We start from the raw sequence: 12381 nt of genomic DNA on the forward strand, positions 1-12381 counted from the left end.
TGGGACTAATAATATATACTAGGTTCCAGAAGCTTCCATGGGCCAGCTGGAAACCCAGGCACCATTCATTCCAGATTCTAAACCAGGGACAAACAAGCAACCCCTTCAATTATAAGTCAGTGGTCATTACAGGAACAGCTTGTACAGCATGAAATCCCAAAGAAGTGACAACAGACACAAATTGCTACAAATTATGCTGCCAAAAAAATGCTCTATCAGACTTGGCTGATCTAGACACCTTGGTGAGGACACTGAGGTGTTCTAGAAATTGGAGAGGTTGTGGACATTAAAAAACGGATGATTCCATTGAAGGAGAGATTGGGCCTTTAAGCCTTGACCATGATGATGAGTAACAAAATGACTTCTCAGGCTGGTGGTTTCCGAGTCTCAGAAATCAGAAAAGTACCAGGGAGTTGGATGATCACTTCAGGCACAGGAACATAATCTCATGATTAAGGCGATCTTTATTAAGCGTACCTTATGCTACAGCAAAGTCCAGATGTCATACTTGACCGACAGCCAGGATGATAGAGATGGTCCTGGGTTCATCCCCAAAATGCTGGACAATGGCTGTCGTTGTCTCCAAGAGAAAAGCCATCTGGTGTCGCTGAGTAGATGAGCACATGTGCCTGGCGGGCTCGAGTACTTAGCAGGTGCAGCTGCCCATCAAAAGCCAGGAGTCTGCAACCCCAACATGGTGAGACTCCATCGCACCCTGTTCCTAGACATTGGGGTCACTTGATGGGAGCATCCCCTGCATCCATGTGGACTGGGTCCAGCAGCCACCAGCCCCACGGAGCTGGGTCCGTCTGTGTCAGCCATTGTGCTGTGTGATGCTGGCATCTGGGGGACCCGCCACATGTTGGCTCCTCTTGCAACTGTCCTCATGTCCTAGGCAGACCATGGAGAAGATGTTTGTCCTTATCTGTACCTGGGACTTCTCACTAAGGCTTGATCCACAGGCACAGCACAAATTCCACTTTTCCAAAATGCTACTTCCGTGCCCTCCATCCCCACCCCTGGTCCTGTGGCATTCCCATTCCTCATCAAATGCATTTCACCTCTCTCCTGGCCCATTCTTTGGAATTGCATGCCACCCCCACCCAACTCCTCCAACTCTGTATCCTGGTCCCTGCCCTCCTTGGGACTGTCCCAAGTGTTGGGAACATCAGGGATTCCCCCCCTCCCCCCGTAGCCAAGGGAGACCTACATGAAACTTCTGGCTTCAGCCTGGCCCAGCCCTCCCCATCATGGCCACCTATGGAGTGAACTAGCACATGGAAAAACCGGTCTGCCTTTGTCTCTTGCTCTCTGTAAATCTCTTAAATAAGTAAGTAAGGCGGTGGTACTGGAGCCATCCTCTGTTGCTTTCCCAAGTACATTGGAAAGGAGCTGGATGGGAAGTGGCTCAGTCAGGGCTTGAAACAGACACTGAGATATGGGATGTGTCAGGGAGTGTCGGGGGCAGGGGACCCACATGGTGCCTTAACTGCAGTATCACATGCCTGCCCTGTTCTGGCCTGACAGATGAGAAGCAGGGGGAGTGGCAGACCTGTTCCCACAGCCAGCAAAGCCCCCTGCAGGAGACTGAGGTCTTTCTATAGTTCATGAACTGGCATGCCTGAGTTCTGGGAGCCAGCCATGCACACTTGGGACTATTTCTGCAGGTTTGTACCTGTGCAGAAAATGAGCTGTGGCTTCCATAGGGTGACTATTGAAAGACAGCCCTAAGGGGAAAGAGAAAGAAAAATGCAAAATAGGTGACTTCATGCTACTGGGCAGGGCTGCTGTTCACCTTGTGGGGCCCTTGGGGCCTCAAGAGGAAGAAGGGGGCCCCACCCAGGGTGGCCTGTGAGTCACAGGAGAGGCAGCACTCAGCCGCACAGGGACGGCCTTCCCAGGACAATCCCTGCTCCGCTCTGGGCCCCAAAGTCCTGGTTGTAGCATGGGGGGAGGCCAGTACTATCTCTGGAGACGTTGATGCAATTTGAATGAACATGGGAAGCAGTTGGTGCCCCTTTATCGGGCTGGGAAGGTGTCAGGCGGTACTGGCCATTTTGGCTGATCTGGGGAGTGAAGCGGAACAGGCTGCCCAGAAAGTCAACTGGGAAATAGATTGAAGGTGACTCGAGGCGTTTCCTAAGCCTTGTGCTCCATGGGGCGAGACACTGTGGAAATCAGCTCTTGCCCAACTGTTTGCTAGAGAAATCTGACCTAGTTGGGGCTGAACTTGACCCAGCCAACAGCCATGCCTTGCATCCCTGCTTCCATTGCCATGAAGCAGAATGGACAGAATCAACAGGGCCCCAAGGAGTCGCTCCATCTAGAATTCTAAACGAAGCTGGATTTCACATGCGATTATCTGGAGACGGTGCTGAGAGGGGGTTGCTCCTGTGTAACATGACAGGGGGCGGAGGGGGAGGTGAGCCCTGAATGAGCCAAGTTGCCAGGCATGTTGAGACCCTGAGCCTTGTCACCTGCTTCCACTTGTTGAGGGGATTAGCACACCTGACCAGCCACTCTGCGGCCCTCGAATTTGCCCGAAAGCTTTGTAAGCTCAGAGGTTCCTTTCCTAACCATTTTATGTATTTGTTTGTCCTTTGATCTGAGAGGTGCAGAAGAGAGTGATTCGATATGTTACTCCCACAATTGCCCACAGCAGCCAGGCCATCCATGCAGAGTTTCCCGCGTGGGTAGCAGAAGCCCATGACTTATGCAGAAGCCAGAGTTGGAAGCTGGAGCTAGGTATTGATTCTGGGCCCTCCAAGATGGGGCACAAACATCTCAACTAGCATCTTAACCACCAGGCTGGCTAAGTGCCCACCTCTATACATCCCTCCTCTGTCCCTCAGACAATATAAATGGTGTAAGGTTTATAATGATGGACAAGAACTCCTGTACCTGTGTTATTATTTATTTGGTTCCCTGTACCACTACTTCCTGAGGGCAGGTCTGGGACCTTGCACTGGGTTGTGGTCAAAAACTGTACTGAGAGGGTGGGCCCAAAGGGGCATGGGGAGCTCGGCATGGCCATTGTGTTTTACAACTCACACATACCTCCTCACTTGCTGCCTCCACATCTCTGCATGGTTACAGGAACCTTGAGATGGTCAGGTGACTGTCATCCGGTTGGACAGTCGTTCCTGCCATGGTTCATGCCTCTGGTTCACTCTCGCACCTGCATGAGAAAAGAAACTCAGGGGAATACTTGAATATGCCACCCTAGGGCAGCCTCTCCCATGCATCCAATTGCTCTGATGTACTTCTGACCATTGTCTCTCCTACCCCATCTGGACATGTGGGGGATACACATCTGTGCACTCAGATGTCACAGCTCGTCTCACTGCTACTCCCACTCTAAGCCACCACCGACTCTCACCTAGTCTGCACTATGGTGGCCTCCCTGCTGGCCTTGACTGTGTTCCCAAGGGCAATCTCATTAATATGCAAGCCCCCCTTGTATCCTTCCTCAGCTCTGAGCTTCAGACTAGAGTCTCTAAAGTGACTCATGCATGCAATGAGGGACAGCACACATCTCCCAGCCAGACTGGGCCTTGCCCTGTGTCACCCCTGTGGGCCTCGTGCAGGAAGCCATGGCTCCCGTTTTCTCTTCCAGTAGTTTGGAAGCTCTCCCTCCGCAAACATCCTGATTAACTCCATCTTCTGCAGTCCCCAGTGTCACATCTGGTGGCCCTTCCCTCACCTGCTGTACTGCAGACTCTTGGCCCCTCAGCTGCTGCTCAGCCCCACGGGGCACACACCTGTCTTCGGTGGCTTGTGTGTATGCCCCTGTCTGCAGTGTCCCCACCCTAACAATTCACATGGCTAGTTCTCACACTTCTTTCATGTCTTCTGTTGAAAAATCACTTCCTCCCAGCGGTCCCAAAGTATCAGCCTCTTTTCACATCCCTTTGGTAAGCTTTGGTCTTTCTCTTGTGTGTCTAGGGCTTACTACACATTTTGCCAATGGGCAGTTAAATCTTAAACTCTGCATGGACAGAGGACTCTGTTTCCCTTCCAGGTTCTCAGTGCCCAGCACCCCACCTGTTTGGTGCTCACTGAATATTGATGGAAGGAGGGAAAGATGGATGGAAAGAAAGAGGAAGGATAAAGGAAGATCACATCTTCCTTCACACATCTGGCTCTGGAGTCAGAGCACAAGTCGAAGGGAATTCCTGGCCCCATGTTTTGTCCCATTCAGTTTCCATTGGTCCCGTGTTCTGCCCCATCCCCTGTCCTCCTCTTCTCCCCATGGCCCAGCATCGCCGTTCTTTTTAGCTTTGCTCTCATGCCACCTCTGGTGAATCCAGCAGAAACTGATGGTTCAAGTCGTTTTTGAAAAAAATTCAACTGTCATGTTTATGTCATTTAATTTGAAAGGTAGACAAAATAGAGATTTTTCCATCTACTGATTTACTCCCAGAATACCCACAGCAGCCAGACTGAAGGCAGGAACCAGAACTCAAAGCGGGTCTCCCCTCGTAGGGCACTGGTGGACATCATCGAGGAACTGAGAACTGAAGCCAGAAGCACAGCCAGAACTCGATTCTAGGCATTACAACATGGAATGTAGGAGCCTTAACCACTGTACCCACCCACCCTTAACCGCTGCACCATCCCTGATGCTCCTTTTTCTCAACAGGCGTCCTTGGGTGTGTATGTCTCATGCACCATGGGTTCCATGCAGAGCATCACGGGTGCACACCTTTGGTGTTGTCAAGGTTTCTTTCCTGGCTTGGGCAAACTTGGTGGCCCAGAGAGTTAATGCCTCCTGCGTGGTCAAACCAAAAGGAATGGACTAGGAAGGAATGTGAAGACAGCAAGACAGTCACTATTGTCCAACAGTTAGAAAGCAAAGTCAGTCTATCAGGTGGATGGTGAGGCTATGAGCCCAGTCCAAATGGCAGTGTAGGTGTATGGGGGTCCCTCGGGGGTGGGGCAGGAGTAGGATGGTAAATCAGAGGAGGTGGTACAGACACTCTTGGTGCCTGGAAAGTTGAAGGAGCCAGGCGGGTTTAGTAAAAGAGCTCATTGGCATAAAGAAGGACAGAACCAGAGATGGCAAAAAGGTTTTTGCACTTGGAGTTCCAGGCCTGGCTACAAAACCATTCTAGGTCAAAGTGTCACTGTAAGGGAGAGTTCAAGGGTTAACAGCACCAAACTTAGACAAGGGTCATCCATGCAGATGTTGAGATTACAAGGAGGGAGGTGCTGGCTCTGGGGTGTAGCCAATCGGAAGCCAGCTTCACATGCTGGTGTCACCCCAGGAAGGGAGGGGATTTCCTGGGAACTTCAAGGGTGAGTCATTCTGAGTACAGCAGCAGGGACCAAGTGGGAACATGGACCAGAACAGCATAGTGGGTGCTGATAGGGAAATGGAATTCTCTGTCACACTGCTTCCTCTGTGCACATCCTACAGTCACCAACTCTGTACATCCTGCTCGATAAATCCAGAGGTTTCAAGAAGTTAAAATTGTCAGAATGATAGACAGGAAAAGACAAAAAGTGAGAGAGCTTCCATTCACTGGTTCACTCCCCAAATGACCACAACAGCCAGGACTGGCTCAGGATGAAGCCAGAAACCAGGAATTTCATCTAGATTTCCCACAGTGGGGACCAGGGTCCCCAACATTTTGGCCGACTTCAGCTCCCATCCCATAAACATCAGCAGGGAGTATCATCAGTGCTTAGTCAAACCGCAAGTCAACTTGGGGGAGAAATAGAACATCATTGCCCAGAGTGGTGGTTGATACTTTCCCACAAATTCAGAGCATCCAAGTTCCAGAGTTTTGTTGAACTCATCTGCAAACAATGTGTTTTAATTACTTGGGGTTTTCTCTTCTATTTTTTTTCTCTCCCTCATACCACAGAATCAGGGCATGAACCAACAAGGTGATGTGGCCTCTCTCTCTCAACTCAGACTGTTCAGGTCTGGAAAATGCCATCCATACTGCCAAGGCTTGGGGTTGCATGTGGGGCAGGTTGGGGAGAGCCAGGGGGGTAGGGTTAGGGGAGGAGAAGGCAGTGATTGAAGGGAAGGCACTGTCTACCAAGGATGATGTGTGGGCTTTCTTTGTTGTGTCCACAACTGCCAGCACCATGCCTCGTGCAGAGTAGGTGCTCCAACATATTTATTGACTGACTCACTGATCATTTATGTATCCTTTCTGGAGCGGGGAAAGGGAATCACCAAGTATGTATTAGAGCTGGAAGTCAGTTCTGCCTAGCACCACTGAGTCAGCTAGGTGGGTGAGTGCCTCCAGGGGGTACTCATGCCTTCTAATCCACTCCATCTCCTTGGGGAACTGCCAACTCAAGGTTGCAATGCTGACTGAGGCCCTGTTGCGCGTTCATCCAGACATGCAATGGTGAGGACCTAGGGTGGACGGAGAGCACTGACCACATCAGTGTACCTTAGGGACCCAGAGAAAAGGCCTGATGAAATCATCATGGCATTGTCTTTTCCGTGGCAATATGCCAATCCTGCCATGCATTACAACAGGTGGGATTGGCAAGAGTGAACCTGGGCTTCATGAGTATTCTGCAGCATTGCTGCATCAGGAAAAACAACAGGGTCGTGTGTCATCCTGCGTTCCTTCTCTTTCTCCCTTCTGTGCTGAAACACGCTCCGCAACGTGTCATCCTGAGGCCAGGCTGCCTGCCTTTCCCAGTTGCTGTCATTGCGTTAAGCCATAAAATTGCTTCCAGATGACCAACCATGAAATGGAAAGACAGCCTCATTTGTGAAGGTAGAAATCAGATCATCTCCCTCTGAGAGGAATCCGGAGGACACAGGCACTTTAGTGATTCTGTTGGATGGAGGGGGTTTTCTCATGACCATGTGTGAGGAGAATTGTCTTTTAGGATGAGGTGGATTGAGCCGAAACATGGAGCAAGTATGGACTCAGCCTGCTCCCTCCACCTGGCTCAGCCCTCCATGTTTCTGGGGCAGGGGAGAGAATCATAGCCCTTCCCTGGTCCAGGTCAAATGATGCACTCCTCTGGGAGAATGTTTCTGAGCAGGTGTCTGAGTCATATTTACGATGTTAAGCTCAGTGTTTCTTATGGTGCTGGGGAGACTATTCCCAGACAGAACAGAAGGTTGCAAAGCTATGTGTGGACCAAGACATCCTAGCACTTGCTCTTGACTATCATGAAATTCAGGATCCAGAGAGATGACCTCACCCCACTTAACCAGTTGCTTTTCCTCCTGAAAGAATAGGCCACCATTGTGGTTTCCATTGAGTACCAAATAGCAGGTTTCTGCAAGAGTCCTCCAAGAAGCTATGGAATTAAAAGAGGTGTTAGTTTAGATACAAAAACAATGTGAAACCCATGCAATGTTCTTTCATAATTGGCATTTTCTATCAGCTATTTGAAAATTCCGTTGTATGCATATATTCCAAATTGGTTTGCACCAGACCAGTTTTGTGTTTTAACTCCATTCTCCACTAACTGTCTGAAACAATCTTGTATCTCGTTCAGAGCCATTGCCTTTGATATGCCATGCCTCCCTGAGCTTTGTCAATTGTCGGGTTGTTGGTTGATTTTATAGTGAGTTGGAAAGAATGGTGACATTGTCTGGGATCCAAACATGAGCAGGTTTCAAATGCCAGAGGAATGAGAACATGGCATCTGAGAGTCCGAGAGAGAGAGAGAAAGAGAGAAGTATAGGATATGTACAGTCAGCAATTGGGGGAACTTTACCTTTATGTCTTCAGATGATCACGCTATGAGGTGCCCGTTTTCCAGCTCTGTCCTGTAAACACCTCCAGGCTTAATTTCCTATGAGGTTCCATGGAGCATCCCTGCACGCTCATTTCTATTGTATTCACCCAGGTTGCCCTTGGGACTCTGGAACACTTTGCTCCATCTCCCTCATCCACACCACAGTGAGTCAGTAACCTGTACAGAACATGTGTTGTGTACATTACCTGGCTAGATAGGTGCAAGGCACTGTCACAAAAGCAGAGCAGAAAGGCTTGGCAACACGGGGTGTGCGGGCCACCAGGGGAGATGCTCTTGCACAGTTTCCAGGAGGGAGGCCTCTACTCTGCTCCGGGCAGTGCCTTTTGACGAGGTCAGGGGCTTGATGCAGTCCCCAGCATGGCAAGTTCTGGGGTCAGGTCTCCGTGAATGACGGGGGCCCTCCTGCTCAGCCTCGGGAAGCTCATTCCGCTCGGCAGACCCAAGCCCGAGTGTGCACAGAGCTTTAACCACCCCTCGCTTCTCTTGTTTTCCAGAGAGAGGATGCAAGCTATGGAGAAGCAGATTGCCAGCCTCACAGGGCTTGTTCAGTCTGCGCTGTTCAAAGGGGCCATTCCAAGTAATAGCAAAGATGCCTCTAGGTAAAGAAGGACCGAGCGAGTTGACAGCGACCAAATTCCATTGCTTTCTCTTTAATCATTAAGATCATTTCATTCATTAAATCTGTTTCCTTGTAATCATTCCAAGGCTGCCCATATTCGCGGTTTTTTTTTTTTCTAAATCACAGCCGGGGAGCTGAGGGGTACAGGGGAGATGGCTCATGTCTGTTTCCTTTCTGATGATTCTTGGTCTCAAAGGTGCCAGCTTTGGGCCAAGAAGGGTGAGCGTGCTTCGTGCATGTTGCTTTCACGGTGCCCACCACACATGTCCACGCCCACAGTCATGTCACAGCCATGCGTGAGCCAGGCACTGTGCAGTGCACACTGAGTGGGAGGTGGGGGGCAACCATCTCCATCCCCAGCCAGATGTGGTGCTGATGCAGAGACCCTCGTGGCTTCATCTCATCGCTGCTGGTTGCGTTGAAGTGCAAACAGAAGATGGGGGGAAAGGGCATTTCAGGGCGCTGGGCTGCTGATGATCTTTTTCTTTCCATTCAGTGAGAAAATGGTGAAGACGGCAGCCAGCAGGAGCCACACTGATGGTGCAGGTGAGTGAGCGCCCCAAAGGAGCACAGTGATTCCCCACATCACAGTGGCATCTCGGCTGATGCAGAGACGTCATCAGAGCTTTGTCCTGTTGAGTCATTCATCTGGACAGCTCAGGAATGGTTGGAGGAAGGGTCATGGGGTCCCTGGGTGGGATGGTGGACTTGATGCATGCCCTTCAGATGTCATAGAGCTGCCAGTCTCAGTCATAGAACTCCTGTAAGGCAGGTGGACAAGGGACAAGTACGTGTCTGTGCCTTGAGTGTCTTGATATGTGTAAGGTTGGCTGATGCAGAGGACCAAGGTGCAAGTGGCCATCAAAGGGTTACAGAGGACTAAAGGAAGGGTAGGAGTAAGAGAAGCCATGGGGGTGGATGGCTTCAGGTATTGATCTGAGTGTAAGGGGAAGTCGATGGAATGTTCTGGGCCTGGAACAGATATTGGCCCAGCTACAGCGCAGACTTAACCAAGCAAACAAGAAGGAACCGGATGGGCCCGGCGCGGTGGCGCAAGTGGTTAAGTCCTCGCCTTGCACGCCCGGGATCCCATATGGGCGCCGGTTCTAATCCCGGCAGCCCCGCTTCCCTTCCAGCTCCCTGCTTGTGGCCTGGGTAAGCAGACGAGGACGGCCCAAAGCTTTGGGACCCTGCACCCGTGTGGGAGACCCGGAAGAGGCTCCTGGCTTCGGATCGGCATAGTATCGGCCCGTTGCGGCTCACTTGGGGAGTGAATCATCGGACGGAAGACCTTCCTCTCTGTCTCTCCTCTCTGTATATCCGCCTTTCCAATAAAAAATAATAAAAATAAATCTTTAAAAAAAAAAAAAAAAAAAAAAAAAAAAAAAAAGAAGGAACCGGAGGTCTGATTGCAAGAAGAGTGGGTCCCAGTGCTCCTTGGAGTCCAGAAATCCAACTACAAGGAGTCACTTTCACTGCCACTGTGGTTCCCTGGTGTGTGTGTGTGTGTGTGACACACCACCTGTCACGTAGTCCCCAGGTATGTGCACCGCCTGTCACCTCCTTCTGTCCCCAGGAGTGTGGTGTGTGTATGTGATCTGTCACCTACAGTCCCCAGGTGTATGTGCCACCTGTCACCTCCTGCTGTCCCCAGGTGTGATGACTGCTCAACAGGAGTGTGTCAAGTTTCTCACTTCCTCAAGACACCTGGGATAGGTTTGGGCCAACCTTAGTTTGGAGGAAGCCGCATGTGCTGGTCTGTGCTGCATGGGGAAGCGCACAGCACAGGAACTCTGTTGATCCCAGCCTAGCACCGTTCAGCCCCAAAGCCAGCAGGGCCGCCTGCCCCGTAGCTCACATCCTAAGCACACTGGTTGTTTGGCTGTGGTGTTAGCCAGTGGCCTTGGCTGAAGCCAGAATCGCTACGCTGACCTTCGCAGCAGTGGCCAGTTTGTTTTGGACATCTCTGCTCATTCCTCGGGAACTTCGGGAGGAAAACGGAGAACAGTTAACCCTGAAACTCCCCATGCCTTTGTGACCCACTGTGCCAGTCATCAGTGTTCACCACTACCGTGCCCTCGGCATTCTCTTCTTCTCCACTTTTTGGTTAATTCTTATTTATTCATTTTCATTTTATTTGAAAGTCAGAGAGACAGAGGGAGTGAGGGAAAGGGAGAGGCCTTCCACTTATTTCACTCCACCAAATTGCTGCAGCAGCCAGAACTGAGCCAGGCTGAAATCCACATCCAGAAACTCCATCCCCATCCACCCTCTCATGGCAGGGCTCCTAGTCCTTGGGTCACGGTCGTGCTGCCTCCCAGGGTGCACAGGAGCAGGAAGCTGATACAAAGCCAGGACTTGCAGACACCCATCTGCTTATGCTGGCGTATCACCCACTGCACCCGATTCCCACCTCCCTTTTCACTGTTGGGATTCTAACTAGGAAACAGTGAGCAAATGCTCTGTGTGTGTGCTGGGCACTGTTCCCAGGGCTTTGATGCCTCCATCCGTTAGCTCCTGACAACGGCCTCATAGGAAAGCTGTTGACCTTAAAAATTATTCTTTCATTTATTTTAAAGACAGAAAAAATCTTCTACCTGCTGGGTTTTATTCCCTGAATGGCCCCCAAACAGCAAGGGACAAGCCAGGCCAAAGCCAAGGACCTAGCACTCCACCCAGGTCTCCTACATTGGGTGACAGGGACCCATGTACAGAGTCATCACCTGCAGCCTTCCCGTGTGTGCACAAGCCGGGAATGAACGCAGGTGTCCTCATGTTAAAGGCAGATATTCCAAGATGCAAGTTAACTGCCAAGCCGAACTCCCACCCCAAAAGCTGCGATGGTTACTCTCATGTTCCCTGTGAGGACCCCGGACATGCGTTCTCATGTGTGCAACAAGTGGATATGGTGTGCTGTCACCACCTCACCTTGTTGCACACTGAGCTACCCTGGTCTCTGGAAAGGGACTTGGTGTCTCTAATGAATGTCAGGGAGGAGCAAGTGAGATTCGGTTGTCCCACGGTGGCATCGGTGAGTGTGGGGGACAAACAGAGCAGCTGCTGGCATTCTGTGCTGTGAGTGAGCCCATCTGTGATGCTACAGGCAGCCTACATGCACGCACCCACACACATGCATGTATACACACTCAACATGTGCACACACACACACTCACTCCCTGCGTCCCTGCCCATCTAACCCAGCACACTGAATGTTGCCAGAATCCACAGATGCCAGACACATTTCAGGAGACAGGGTGCCGGTTACTTGGACAAAGAAACAGAATTGTATGAGAGTCAGGGGACGCCTCTGACCATGGGGCATAGCCAGGAGAGACCCAGGAAGTTCTGTGTGTTATGTCACTTAACACACAGAGCCCTTAAAGGAAGTTGGTATTGTCCCTAGTTTTTTAAAAGAAAAAGTTATTTATTTGAAAGGCAAGAGTTACAGAGAGACAGAGCTCTTCCATCCATCACATGGTTCATTCCCCAAGCGGCTATCACCGCCAGAGCAGGGCTGCTTCAAGGCCAGGAGCTCCTTCTGGGTTTCCCATGTGGGTACAGGGGCCCAAGGACGGGCAGTTCTCTGCTGTTGTCTCAGTCATTAGCTTCCTTATTCAAAGTCACACAGCTAAGGCAAGACTTCAGCCCAGAAGTTGGGATGCCCACATCCCAGTCCCTGGGTCTGATGCCCAGGTACAATTCCTGCCTCCAGCTTCCTGCCAGGGCAGAATCCAGGAGTGATGGCTCAGGGGGTTGGATCCCTGCACAGCTCATGTGGGAGACCTGAATCCCATTCCCAGCTCTTGGCTACAGCCCAGCCCAGTCTCAGCCGCATGTGGCACTGGAGGAGTGAACCTGCCATTGGAAGTTGTTTGTGTCTCCACTTGGTGTGTCACAGCTGGTAAGAGCAACAGCCAGTCTAAGCCACCTCCTGGACCCAGGTTCCTTCTGGCCTAGTGTCACTTTGGAGGTCATGGCGTGGTGTGCGTGTGTGTGTACCTGGGTTTCTGCTA

General features: G+C 51.0%; 1 protein-coding gene across 6 annotated transcripts in view; it reads left to right on the forward strand.

The window, feature by feature from the left end:
- Positions 1-12381, forward strand: part of KIAA1217 (KIAA1217 ortholog) — a 208892-nt gene that overhangs the window by 166009 nt on the left and 30502 nt on the right. For 4 of the 6 annotated variants that reach the window (XM_040992533.1, XM_040992536.1, XM_040992534.1 and 1 more), the window contains exon 6: positions 8865-8914. In XM_040992533.1, coding sequence (XP_040848467.1) covers positions 8865-8914 — 50 coding nt within the window. Of the gene's footprint in view, positions 1-8243; positions 8349-8864; positions 8915-12381 lie in introns of all 6 variants that reach the window. The other 2 variants (XM_040992532.1, XM_040992537.1) reach the window with 1 other exon arrangement.

Source organism: Ochotona curzoniae, unplaced genomic scaffold, assembly GCF_017591425.1.
Source record: "Ochotona curzoniae isolate NIBS_2020 unplaced genomic scaffold, NIBS_Ocur_1.0 contig_78, whole genome shotgun sequence".
Classification (NCBI taxonomy): domain Eukaryota; kingdom Metazoa; phylum Chordata; class Mammalia; order Lagomorpha; family Ochotonidae; genus Ochotona; species Ochotona curzoniae.